The sequence below is a fragment of the Aulonocara sp. 'chitande type north' Nkhata Bay genome, linkage group LG22 (genome assembly GCF_057382095.1).
Source record: "Aulonocara sp. 'chitande type north' Nkhata Bay isolate Kocher_YH1m ecotype deep benthic linkage group LG22, A_spYH_male_GT1.1, whole genome shotgun sequence".
In the NCBI taxonomy this organism is placed as follows: domain Eukaryota; kingdom Metazoa; phylum Chordata; class Actinopteri; order Cichliformes; family Cichlidae; genus Aulonocara; species Aulonocara sp. 'chitande type north' Nkhata Bay.
The window spans coordinates 15,191,914-15,205,870 of NC_141364.1; the positions used below are offsets into that span (position 1 = coordinate 15,191,914).

At 40.9% G+C, this 13,957-nt stretch overlaps 1 protein-coding gene across 5 annotated transcripts in view; it reads right to left on the reverse strand.

Annotated features, from left to right (window-relative positions):
- Positions 1–391: 391 nt before the first annotated feature.
- LOC147303858 (myocyte-specific enhancer factor 2D homolog) overlaps positions 392–13,957 on the reverse strand; it is a 33,452-nt gene continuing 19,886 nt past the window's right edge. Inside the window, exons 9-14 of one of the 5 annotated variants that reach the window (XM_086281129.1) lie at positions 13,513–13,542; positions 10,201–10,321; positions 9,872–10,046; positions 7,331–7,399; positions 5,873–5,923; positions 392–5,360 (exon numbers count right to left, since the gene is read on the reverse strand). In XM_086281129.1, coding sequence (XP_086137255.1) covers positions 4,883–5,360; positions 5,873–5,923; positions 7,331–7,399; positions 9,872–10,046; positions 10,201–10,321; positions 13,513–13,542 — 924 coding nt within the window. In that variant the 3' untranslated portion in view covers positions 392–4,882. The remainder of the gene's footprint in view (positions 5,361–5,872; positions 5,924–7,330; positions 7,400–9,871; positions 10,047–10,200; positions 10,322–13,512; positions 13,543–13,957) is intronic. The other 4 variants (XM_086281130.1, XM_086281131.1, XM_086281132.1 and 1 more) reach the window with 4 other exon arrangements.

The following is a 13,957-nucleotide window of genomic DNA, read 5'->3' on the forward strand; positions in this document are numbered from 1 at the left end:
AATAACAGCGCCTTAAAAGATAATATTGGCTTTTTAGAAAAACTACAATTATTCATTCTTAAATCTCAGATGTTGTTGATGCACAGCTGCTGCTCACCTCCTCAGAGGTTGTGAGAGATGAGCTAAATTTGGCCGTCTGGTTATTGTCGAATGTGCGAATCGAACCTCCGTCTCACGTGTTTGTAACTGTGACAATAAGCAGAGGATGAAGAGGTGAAGGAAAAAAGGAAAGAGAGACACGTGAATGCACTAATGGACTGAATTCACAAAGATTTCTGGGTATTTCGCACCTCTTGCTGTGCCGCCACATGTTCCGGATGAGTCATTATAAAAGCACTTTTGCCCCCACCTCGACGCAGGAACAACAAAAAAAATGAATCACAGATCCAAATTCATTTCACTCAGTTTGTCTATTTAATATATAAAATACGGTAAAACATACGCAAAAAGGATAAGGTTTCAAGGGACTTGGATACTTTGGTACAACAAACACTTTTTTGTAAAAGCGGTATAGAATTTCAATAACATATCAGTGCATACTTTGTATATGAAAATATACACAAACTGTATATCATTCTCAAAAAAAACAACAAAAAAAGAAATATTTTCTTTACAACAAAACCCAAAGCAGACCAGCTCAACACAATATATTAGCTATAAATTTCATCTTTAGTATTTCATATGCTACATTATTCTGAGTTGTTTTAAAACTCATCTCTGATGCATGTCCTTATCATTACTGTACGTAACATATGTCATTGTTACCTGTATCCCATGCATTTACATGTTTCAAATTTCAGGATTTTACTAATTTCAGTTGTTTCCCGTTTTTATAAATATATTCTGTATCTTAATTAAAACTGCAGCATTTAACTGGTATTTCCTTCATTGCATTTGCTAATACCACAATAACTGATCGTGCAATTGTCAGCAAAGTTGCCTCAAAAAAGGAAACCAGTACTATATGTTTATGATACGGAAGAGAAAAATAAGAAAGAGGAAATTAAAAACAGTTGGCTATCCTACACAAAAAATAGCAATAAAATAAAAGCTCCATAATAATATCATTATAATAATAATAATAATAATAATAATAGACAATGGAACTGTCACCAGCACAAATTAATCCAAAAATAGTGAGATTCTAAAAAACATTGTACACAACAAGTAACAGGGGTGCAGGTTTTCATTTCTCATATAGATTGTCTTGTGACTACACTGCTAGATTGGACAGAGAACCTTTTTTTTTCCTTTTGTACATGAACAAAGCCAATCGGTGTGGTGTCACATTTCAGTCAAACATCAGCGCCCACAGAAACGAAGAGATGCCACTGAAGGTGAGTTTTTCTAAAAGTGGAAATGAGCGGGTGGTACGAGAGGAGATCGTTAGCTCTGTCTGCAGGAAGGCGGACACGCATCCCGAGTGTTCAAAAGGAATAGTTTGACATCTTGAAATTTCTTGATGGGATGTAGGCCGGAGAAGAGGCTCGATGCGACGGTCCAGCGGTCACACTCTGCCTGCCAGCACCTCTAAAGCTCACTCTGTCATTTTAACTTAAAAAAAAAAAAAAGTGCTGCATTAATTTTGAGATCTTGCATCTCAACTCTGAGATGTGCCGCGGCTTGTAGTTGTGTAATGTAAATGCCTGAGCTCGATACTTTTATAGTATTGTGAAAATGGATGCAGACGACGCATAACTGAGCTCGAGCTGACTTTATGGTCGTTAACACCAAGACATGTCAGGTGGAGACATCCAAATTTATTTATGTACATTTTATACAAGCGGGGGATAAAAACAACAAATTTAATTGAATTGATTTTAAGTGTAAAAATTATCCAAATGGTGACACAGGCCTGCAAACGGTTCAAGATTCTCACTTGGATTTACTGCACTTTAGGCCGATGCTTAAATAATACACGTAAAATGCTTTGATTGGTGACATATCTAATTTGCACACAGGTCCTCAAACAATCGAATCTAGACTCATATTGTGTATAAGGAGAAAAATGGGCACCCTTTTTTAATCCTGTAAGACCCAACCCATCAAAAAACAGCCAGAAAATTCTGGTTTTTTTCAAACTGAGATGTTCATTAACCCTTAAAGCAAAATCAACAAAAAATGTTTTTGCTATATCATGTTGTGTATGATATATTTTGATTATATACTTGCTATATATTTTGGGGTTATGTTTTATCCATAAGTTTTTAAAATTATGGCAAGTATTGATCATGTTAATGAGATAGAGGTCTCAGAAACTCCTGTATTAAGGGCATTATAAGGTTAAGAGACACTAAAGATTACTGACAGCTTTCATGCTTGCATCACTTCCCGACTCTGACAAACTCTGGAGGGAATCACACATTATTCACTTTCTTTAGTGATTTTTGGGAAATTTGTATTTTAACGTTTGAATCTGAAGCTGTAAATAATGTAAATAATTCGCTTTCATAAATGCAGCATTAGAGGTAAGCATCAGGCGTGTTGGCTGGTGTTTTGTGTACATACTGACCACATAAGTAAAAGCACAGATCTCCTCGTTCTCACTCACTGTATAAGTATTCCTTTAAAAAAAACTTCTCCAATAAGCGCTCTTTGAAAGTGTTGGCTGTTAAATTGCTAACCGTGGCTGACTGAGAGGGGAAAGCAGCGCTAACCTGAAATCAGTGGAGTGAAAAACTACCCTCCACACATACTAGGAAAGATGATGATGATGATGACGATGAAATACCTCAGCAACGCCGCCGCTAGACGCGTCAGTCTTTTGGAGAAAATCCCACGCGGCCCCAATGTCTTTTTCCGACTCGCAGCATGAACCCAGAGTCGGCGTCAAACGCTGCTCACCTACACTGACGGAAAGGTGTAGGATTGTTTAAATAACAGCCGGTCTGCACTTTGAGCATCGTCTCCAGGGGGAAAAAAAAGGTAAAGTAATCGAGAGCAATAAACAGCCTGGGTTCACGCACCAATACACACACTTGAAATGGTTCAACGAAAAACAGATTTGTTCAAGAAAAGCTACACTTAAACGTCAAACTTGGTTTTCCCGATGGGAAAAAAAAGAAATTGTCAGCTTACAGTGACGTGGAAAAGATTTTACACGAGTCCGTCAAAGTGTATTTTACCTCTCTACGCTAGAAGTGAATGGCAGTGTCCTGATAATAAGTTTATGTCACGGTGTAGGATTCTTTCTTTGATCGTGGGTTCTTTTCTTCAAAAGAAAGAAAGAAGAAGAACTGTGGCAAGCGAATATGATGACACCACAACCAAGCAGGCCTCTGTGAGTGAGAGACGGAAAGTGCACACACCATCGACACTAGAATAAAATAGGTTTAGTTGAAACACGTCCGATCCGCCGGCACCACCCAGCGCGGCGTAACCCCTGCACCTGTATCTCAAAACATATCAAATGCACACTCATATATGCAAACAGATCCACTGAGAATCAACACATTGCTTGTTTTTAGGGATACCTAGCAAAGTCTATGCAAATATATTCATATGTACATACACGTCGTTGAAGCCGAAAAGCTACTTTTACTTTGTCGCCAACTGAAGCGGTAGAAATATAGAAAAATGTCTTTTTCCTTTCACTTTTTCGAAACACGGCAAAGAACTAAGGAGAGCTATAGAGAGCTAAAGAGGACATCAAAGCTTTTTTTGTATAAGGAGTGATTTTTATACAAAGTCGGAATTCCTACTTCTGGACGACTAACAGAGTTTTAAAATACCAACAGATAGAGAACACTTGGACTTAGAGAACCAAATACTTCCCTACTCCAAAAAATCAAATCAAATTAAAAAAAAAAAAAGAGCCAACAGAGGCTCAAAAAACTCTTACTATTGAATTTCACTTGGATGGCATCTACTCCTGCTAATAAGCTGAGTAACCGGCTGGATTTCCATCCGAGTTCCAGAGGAGATGAGGTGAGAGGACGGGAGGAGCACCCCAGTCTGTGAACAAAGTGACCGCCAATACAATTCAATGTTTCACGACAGTGCGAGCGATAGCATGTCCCTATAGAGAACAGGGGCATTTGGCATTTTGTTTGTTTCTCTTCTTTTATTTAAATCTCAAAGAGAAGTTGATATTGGCACTCTGGCGAGGTGCTCGACTCACACAGCTGCAGAGTGCCACCTGAGGGGCTTGGGGCCTGCCTGGTTGCATGAGGTCGTGGCAGCAGAGGCAAAAAAAAAAAAAATTAATAAAAAATCCTTTGACACAGAAATATTGTTACCTAGAAAGACCTTTGCTTGAGTCTGTTTTGGTCAGTGCCAAAAATTGCTCAGTCTTTGTCCAGATAAAGTTATTTCCTTTAGTGCAGTTTGGAAGTGCCTTACAGGAGAATCGACAGCACGCAGCCTAAATAAACGCTGGATTCTGGAGAGCAGGAAGTGGCGAGTCGTGCGGCATTAGTCCCGTAATGTCGACAGGCCACGAGTCACATTGTATTAAAATGAAAGGAGGTCGATGTAAATACATGGAGGCGATACGGAAACCGTGTGAAAGAGAAATGTTTGTTTCGTGGTTTCACTTTAAACAACGTATTTCTACCAAAGAAGAAAAAGAAAAATATCAATATGTGGGAGTCCATTCAAGCAAGAAGGCTTTAAAAATCTACTGTCCCTCCATCCGAGGGGCTAAAATATCCAGCTGAGCTCGGAGCCGTCCATCAGGATTTTTATGCTTGTTTTTAATGGGGTTTTTGGCAAAGCCTCTGAAGTCTGAGTGACGCAGCTGAGTAATATAACTGTGTGTGATGATAGTGTCACATGACAGTGGGGTCGGGGAAGTGGTGGTGGGACTAAGAATGAGTGTGGGTGCGTGTTGTGGGAGTCACCAAAACTTCACTGTGGGTGCAGAGAGAAGGTGTTGGTGCCTTTATGTGACCCAGGCATCCAATCTCATGCGCTTGATGTTTCCTCCCTCCTGGTCTTGTTCGTTCGACGCCCTGAGGAGCTCGGCCGACGGGCTGAAGTCGGGCGGCACGGACCGGCTGGTGGGACCTGCCGAGCTGCCACCTCCACCTCCGGTCCCACCGCCTCCTCCTCCCGCACCTGCAGTGCCACCTCCGGCTGCTCCAGCGTCGTCGCGGTCGCTGCCTTCGAAGGAGCTGGCGTTGCTGCTTACGCTGTCTGCGGGCGAGCGGCCGGTCGGGGGCTCCAGGCATAGCAGGGAGCCGGGGTATTGAGGCGGAGCAGTCAGGATGGTACCTCCCGAGGTCGAGGATGGCGTGGTAGACGGAGGAGGGCAAGGGGTGCTGCGATCCCGGCCGGGCGAGATGGGCTCCGATTTGATGCTCACGCCGGAGCTTGTGTTGACGGTCAGCATGGCGCCTTGAGGGATGTTGGTCACCGGCCTGAGAATGGGGTCACAGAGGCAGAGGAAGAAAAATGGAAGGAAGACAAAGGGCAGAACAAAGAGGAAAAGCAAGAGACAATTTACAAATAATTAGCCACTTGACAAAAGGGAATATGGAAAAATTGGAAGACCACTCATGTGAAGACATAACCCACATTACGAAGCACAGCACCAACAGGGAAAAGCAACACTCCATTATTCCATAAAAACAATCAAATCTGAGCCTTTTAAAAGCAGGAGTTAAGATCCCAACTGCTCCCAAAAGATCAACAGAACAGCCGAAGAAGCGTGAAATGATTCGAGTGACAGGGTGGTTTGCAATGAGTCAGCTGTGACGGTGTAGAAACTCCAGAATGAGAAAACACAAAGTAATCTCGGGTTAGAGAACATGGCGGAAGCCGGAACTAAGTCTCTTTTCCTGTTTGACTGCAGACGGCACCAGACATGCTAAGAGAGCGAGGCAGCCAAAAGCGCACAGACACACAGGAAAAAGGAAGTGTGATACAGTACCGGCCCAACCACTCATCTCTACCCAAGAGCAGGTTGGACGGAGAGCCAACACTGTGGGAAGAAAACAAAATGTTGGAGCCCAAACCAAAGGGAACAGGTGGACGAGAAGGCATGTGTGGAGAGAGGTGTGAAACATTATTGCGGGCAACGTTTTTTTTTCAACAACAGCAATAATGTTCATAATGTTTTGGAAGCAAGAGCACAACAAAACCCATAAGAAAATCTTGTTTTCTGATCTACAAATACACAATACACAACGTGTGGAGCGTTTATGCAGGAATTCACGTGTTAATCGGAAAACCTGAGTGTGGACGGTGGCCCTAAAGAAGTAACAGAGTACAAGATCGAATGCAAAAACATGGACAAAGTTCTTTTCTTCAAAGCTTGAGAGTGGCGAACATGATGGCATGTAAATCACATGGTACAAATTATTACTTTTAATGTTTGTGCCTTTTGTCCAATTGCTGCTTCAGTTTTTGCCGCTTTTTGTTTGATCCTTAAGGGCCACCGTATCCATGTATGTTTAAATTTAAAAAAAAGATATATAAATGATCAATTTAAGTAAATATCTATTGGCCTAATTTGGAAATACACTGTGAAAACAATTAGGTAAAATACCTATGTCACCCCTCATTTCTTTATATTTTGCTTCCAAGTAGAAAGACATTAATGTATTTTGATCTTGAACAGTAGTTTTCCAGGATTTCTGAAGTTCCTTCCAAGTGTTTCTTTGGAAATTGGTTGTTTTTTCACTCATTACCGGTCCAATCCTTGTACCTGAGCATTTTTTGTTTTGTTTTGTTTGTTAAACCACTTAACACTGACCTGTGAATCATTCAAGCATAAGAAAGCCCCTAAATGTTTTCTATGCATAACAGACAACTAAGCAAAGAACCAATTAGAAGTGTATTTTTTAGAGACGTCGTTACCAGCTGCCTGTCACAAAAACAGAGTTTGTTCCGATTTCTTAAGTGAAACACAGAGGATGCTCTGTCATGGTTTGGGCCTTCTTTGATGTTGAGGATCATGTCAAAATTGATGATGAACACACAAAACATGCAGTTTTTTGCCTTATGTACTCTTTTCCCATTCGGGTGTCAATAAACTGCTGCATGTATTTCCAAATTTCCTAGAAAACATAAAGAAATGAGGAGTAGCTTCAAGGCCTTTATTATAGACGGAGCAATCCTTTCTTTTACAGTCTAAATATTCTTGAAAGCTCTTATTGAAGAGTTCTTCCTGCTCTGTCTTCCCAAAATTAATAATAAGCTCAAAAAGTTTATTTTTAAGGCCGGTTGTTAGTAAAAAGAATAAAAGAAACGTTGTCTACGGCAGCACGCACTGAGTGTTGTTTGTGTTTTAGACAGAATCCCATTCAAGTGCAAAGTGGACTACAGCCCCCCCTACAGACAAGGTCATGACATTTCACACACGCACACACTATTAGTGGCTTTTCACCTCAGATTGGCAGCCAGACTGGACACCTGGCTAGACAGCTCGCTGCTCTGTTTGTCCACGCCCCACATGCTGTGGACGAGAGGAGAGAACACACTTCAAGGCTCTGGTGTTCACGCTACCAAACCCCAACCCAGCTCACACAGCTCTTCAGTCACACCCACACCGCACTGATATAATCCAGTCCAGATGCTGCTTATTAAGGGAGAAAAACAGTGAAACCATCTGCTTAACTTGATAACAGTTTCTCTAAATCACTGCATTTCCTCCATATTGAAAATAGCATCATACTGTGCATGCAAGTCCCGAATTACATCGAAATTACATTTAATTATTCCCCCTACGTTCCTACGCAGAAGATCTAACATCTTCACATGAGGCAAAGTCTGACTGAATGTTTTCATGAAGGACGAGCCAAAGTTGTGCTGACAAACAAATGCGGGCAGGTTTGTTTCCTAAAATGAGGAACCATTCACATCAGGACCGAGGAACTGTGGCGATTCTTTAAAACAGTTTCTCACTTCCTATAAATTTTCAGGTTGACTGACAAAATAGTTTACCAAGGATCGAAATCCTTTTTGTGTTTCCCTCCTGAGCTGAGGGAAACCAAAGCTGAATTAAACCTATAGAGACAGAGTGCATTTAGGTCCTACCATCACACAGCTAACCTGTGAATTTGTATTTAGTGAAGGTGCCTCCACCAAGAAGAGTTCAGTGACCCAGACTAAGACTGTAAAAACCGCATAACATCAACAGTCAACCTTCATTTAGCCTACGTATGTGACATCAGAGTGACGTGTAGTTATATTTTTTAGGGAAGCTACTACGGAGGGTATCAGAAAGGTTTGGAGTTACAATGTTGCCACAGCTCAGATTTAACGCAGCTCTAACCCACTGTCAGTACACAGACACCACTTTGTCGCTGATTGGTTAAATATCTAAACATCACTTTGTCATCGCTATGATTTTTAAATGAAGCTAAAGGATTGTGTCAGTTTGTAAACTGTGGGTAACTCAGAAGGCTGTAACGTTATGTCTGCAATGAAATGCCTACACACACTCGACAGTTTTAGCATCTTTATAAGGTGAATATAGCCTCGCTATGAATCCTGGATTTAATCCATTTGGGTAGAACAAGTCTGATGAATGTAGACTCTACGAGGTTAATGCTGAACTGGGATGAAGACAAATGGCTGTTGGCTCTGATAACAGCTGGATGATAGATCATACAAACAACTTTCTGCTGCCAAACTTCAAATAGATTTCATTTTTAACCTTTTTTTTTCTGTTCCAAGTTTGGTGCAAATCATCTGACGTTGTGTCATTTTGCTTCTGAGGCAATTAAGTTTTACTTCCATATATTCGATTTAAGTTTGTTTGGTGCTGTCTGGTTGATAAGCATGTGAGTAGATAAACGCTGTGGCAGCAGGGTCATCCTAAGTTTGTCCCACGCTATCTTTGCTTACAAAACTGTTGAACTTTTACCCCTGTACAACGCACAATCACAGTTTTGTAGCCACGGTTGAGGATATTATCCTGATTCTTTCACACTGATCAGCTTTCATCTTGGACAGCATAAAATGTCACAGAAGTTTGCTAACAATAACTCGCCACAGCTAACTAGACAATAGCCTAAAAGATTCCTTTGACATAATGAAATTCTATATTTTTGGCCTTTATAACGATATTTTGCAGAATGAAAGGTTGCACTCTGTCTCTGTAGGAAGTAAAACACACAATCCCATTTATAATTATTTACGTAAGACATTGTACTACATTTCACTGTGCACACAGTCTAAAGATGCAGTGACCTGTATTCTTCTTCCAATATAAGGAGTTTGTGTAGCTCTCAGTGTAGCTGGAAGCAGCTTCATCATATTTGTTTTTGATGCTGTGATATTTTTTCTTTATTTGTGTCTCAGCATGGCTCAGGGAAAGTTGTACGCAACAGGGGCAAACAAAGAGACTTATTCAGTGGTCTACAGCCAATAACAGCCAATGACAGGAGCATGACTTCCAGTAAAAGATTCACTTTAACAGGAAAAGTAGTGCCTTTTCAGCCAAACGAGCCACCTGATGTTTACTAGTCAGTTGAGCGTACATAAACACGCTGCCTAACAAGGTTATTCAGGGGAGCTTTAGTTGACTGAGAACCGTGTGGGTGATAAAGGGTTTCGATAATAATAATTATCTGATAGTTGTGTCATTTTGTTTCCACTGTGAGGCAATAAAACCACTTCTTCATTCCACGTAATGTTTGTTTTTTTAATCAACCCAGAAAAAGCCGAACAGTGTTCAGACTGATGTTATGAGAAGGCTGAGATGGTGAGATGCTGGTGAGAGACCAGATCGCTAAAAAAAAGGATGTGGATTGCTTGCATATAAAGGTCATGGTATGGATATCATGCAAGCTAAATGGGAGAGTCTGTAGATTCAGTACATCAGCATTAAAAGGGTTAGAGAGGCATTACAGGAACGTCTCAGCTGCCACCGTCTCTGGACCTGAGTGCAGGTTCAACTGCTGAAGATGAAGAGCAGACTTACACCAAGTTGCTGAGTGATGCTAAGTTAAGCTGCTGTTGTGTTTGCTGTTGCTGCTGCTGCTGACTTGGCTGGGAAACCGTCTGCTGCTGCCATGTGGACACGCCGGTGGGCAGCAAGCCTCCTGGTGACGCCAGAGCGTGTAGAGCAGTGATGTCCGCGCTGGTCAGCTGGTACTCTGAGAGGGGGCAAAGGTCACAGCAGGAATTCAAAATAGATTTCTTCTTTAAGCTATCAGGGTGAATAATTACATAAACGTGTTATTTAATTATTAAACTCTGTTTCATCTAAAAAGGATATTGCTGCTGCCAAAGCTCTCGTGTTGAGTTCACCTGTGTTGTACGCTGTAGGCATGGCGGAGAAGGGCAGCCCCTGTGCCAGGAGGCTCGGTGTGGCTACAGAGACCACTGGCGTGGTGAGAGTTTGAGCTCCAGCTGCCAGTCGCTGGGCGTTCTGCCAAAGAGGACCACAGCATGTTAGTGAGAGCAGGACAGAAAGGATCAAAACTTCCACATGTGACCCAAAGGAGTCAAGACTTATTTTTTGTTTAATGTACACTCTGACATGCTGGGAATGACGATGTGCACATGGCTGGATTCATAATGGCGTTCCACATGGAGTAAATCTCAGAGTTAAGTGTGGATTTACTGTCGGGACGTTCTTGATGACATGCATCAAAAACACTTTCATTGTTCTCGGTGATTTATAGAATTACATTAAAGGCACATTGTTCAACCCTCAGTTGCCACATTTTATTCAAATTAAGCTTCCACGAATATTAATGATAATTACCAAAATGTAAATCAGATCAATTAACTAGATAAAAGATTATGTGAAAGTAAAACCTCCCAAGCAGATCGACTCTGACGAGACACAGACTCTGTAGAAATTCAATACTTTATCAATGCATTTTTAAAAAACATCAACAGATTTAAAATATTTTAGCAAAATTTGGATCCATCTCGTCTCATTTTTTTTCTTTACTGTTCTATTTGGTGCTCTTTGTTTTTATGTAAAAACCTACACAAATATGTTCAATAAAAATTATACAATCACTGTTTAAGTTTAATATGGCTTATCTGGATATAAACATCCACAGTGATGTGAAAAAGTTTGAATAGGAGTTATTTTATCAGCTCTGTGATAAAATAAGTACACCCCATGGTTCAGTCGCTTCTAGCAGGAATAGCTTGAACTAATAGTTTTCTGTATGACTTTATCAGTCTCTCAAATCATCGTGGAGGAATTTTGGCCCACTCTCCATTACAAGACTGCTTCAGTTCACTGAAGTTTGCAGGCATCCAGAATATTTTGGTATACAGAGGATTTCACTGGGCTCAATGACTGCAAGGTGCCCAGGTCCTGTGGCTGCATAAAGAGCCCAAATCCTCACCCCTCCACCGCCGTGCTTGACAGCTGGTATGGGGTGTTTGTGCTGATATTCTGTTTTGCAGTCTTGCAGTTTGTTCAGATGCAGCTTTGCAAACCTAAGCTGTGCTGCCACGTTCTTCCTGGAGAGAAGAAGATGTCTTATGTTAACCCTCCCAAACAAGCCATGCTCATTCTGTCTTTTTCTTATTCTAATGTCATGAACTTTAACATGTAACATGCTAACTAAGGAAGCATTGAGGGTGTACTTAGTTTTTCACATGGCAGAAACTCCTCCCAGTCTGTATCATCTGCACGTATTTGCCATATTTTCTTGATAAATCAAGATTTTTTTTTATTTAAAAAGGTCAAAAGCGATAAAAGTACATCACAGGGTTTTGCAGCCAAAATGGCTCTTTGATTTCTTCATTCAGTTTACCATCGTATTCATACATACAGTTGCTCACTGTGTTTTTGGCCTTTCGATTTAAAAAAATGGCATAAACATTTAATAGGAAATAAAATCTCCCATTTCAATTTTAATATCATCTACTGTGCATATAATGTGTTTTAATTTTAAATGGTAAATTTCAGAATAAACTCTCCAGTCTCACTATAATAAACTACAAACGGGTGACGTTATCTGCAGCTATCGTGAAGCTGATCCTGTTTGCCTCAATGCAGAGCTCATCTCATGATTCTCCAGTGGATGTCAGTAAAGGTTTGCAGTGCGCTGCGAGAGTGGTAAAGCATCCTGTTTATGTTTCTATCACTCAGTTTTATAGGAGCCACGGAGATGACTGTTTGCACATCCAGTCACCCATTTACATGACAAGATATTCAGTGTTTCTCCAACACAGGTGCCACAGTCACACTGCTAAATCTGTGGAACTGCTGCCCTGAGGTTTTATTATTATTATGTACACTCGCTGAAACACACAAATCTGTGAAGAAACACAACCCTCCAGAGTCAGGTTGAGCTGAATTATATCACAGATAAAAGCAGATGGAGGTTTTTAACAGAAGGAAATAATAAAAGGTTTGCGAATAAAAGGCCAAAGACGCAGTAATTCAGGTCTGGAATTACTCTTCTCGATGCTGAGGCTCATCATCCGGAGAGGAAACATTTGGACAGAGTTATGACTGCAACGCTGAATTTACACAGAGAGAGAGAAGAGACAGACCGGAGAGAGGAGCCGGATTCAATTATCTGCCTTTGTGAAGAAGTGAGGAGGAGCGGCGAGGTGAGAGCGATGAAAATTAATCACTCTTCTCTGGAAAATGAGAATCTTGCCTGTCAACTTTGGGAGGAATTGTGAAAGAGGGGGAACGGCAGCAGCCACCACCACCATCAGCAGCAACCATCATCTCTCTCTGTGTAAACTCAGCTTAAATCAAAGGCAGATTTTTTAGAATAACAAGAAAATTCAATGTTTTCTTCCCCCCAGTATTATTAAAAGTGGGATAAGTATTTTTTCTGTCTCACAAATATTCAATGAAAGTAAAATGTTGCTATAACATTTTTTTTTGTCTCAAATAATAATCCTGCCCATGAATAGTCAGAAAACAGTGGAATAATAGCTTGTTTTCAACAAATCTCAACACAAAATTGTCCCATTTAAAAAGCCGAAGCCATCGCCTCACAAAAACATAGCTAATTAGCTTTATTTCATCTTAATCATTAATTAATTTGTTATAGTAACACCATAAATACAGAGGTACACAATCCTAAAATGTTTAAATCCTAGTGTTTCAGAGCTAAATATGCATACGTGACAGAGGAAATGCCTTTAATGTAATACCAGTTAGTTCTTAAACATCTGTACTTCACACAGTTTTTGGAGGATGGTGGAATGAGTCGGTGTGAGTGTCAGTGAGCAGGGAGCATGCTCCGTGGTGCCTCGAGAAGACATCCATGCTTTTAAAGTGGCATCGTATGATGAAGTAAATGGACCTGCATGGTTCAAAAACTTACAGGAGCACATTACAGTATGACACTTCTGCTGAAACAAAACTGATTCATGTGAAGGTCTGAATCACTTGAGTATTTCTAGATCACTGACAGGTTTATGAGCCCACGACTAAAGAAATGCTGGAACAACACATCCATGAGCCCTGAACCACATGCAGTCAGGTGGGAACCACAAACTGAAAGACTATCCCAAGAAATGTGAGTGGAGCAAGACCAGAACAATGTGAAACTCCTATAAGAGAACTGCATCCATGCTATTAATGTGCCATCGACTCATGCGAGTGACTGACGTGGGGGAAATCACCTCGTTTACCAATTCCAGCTCATCCTCTGTCTGCAAAGGGTGGTAACAGAGAGGGTTACAACTCTGGGGTAATTAAAAAAGATATATGGAACAACAATGAAACTACTTACTGTAGTCTGGCAGCTACTTCACTGGTGGCTTGCTTAACAATGACATACTTGCAGTCTGATTATGAAATGTGCGGCGGTGCCATCACTCTGCCTGCCTACAGTCATTAGAAATGTAATGACTGGTCTCACTAATCTGGAGCTTTCGTTCACACAATCGCCCTCAGCCGTTACAGTGTCAACATATTTATCACTTTGTACCGAGCTAAGAGAAAACAGGAAAAGCTGCAGGAAATGTGAAGTAGTACAGCAGCAAAAAATCTTTAATACTGCTGGGTAGCAGAGGCTGCTTTCTGCTCTTAAAACACCAGCAGTTCGTGCATGTTTATCTTGTGGCT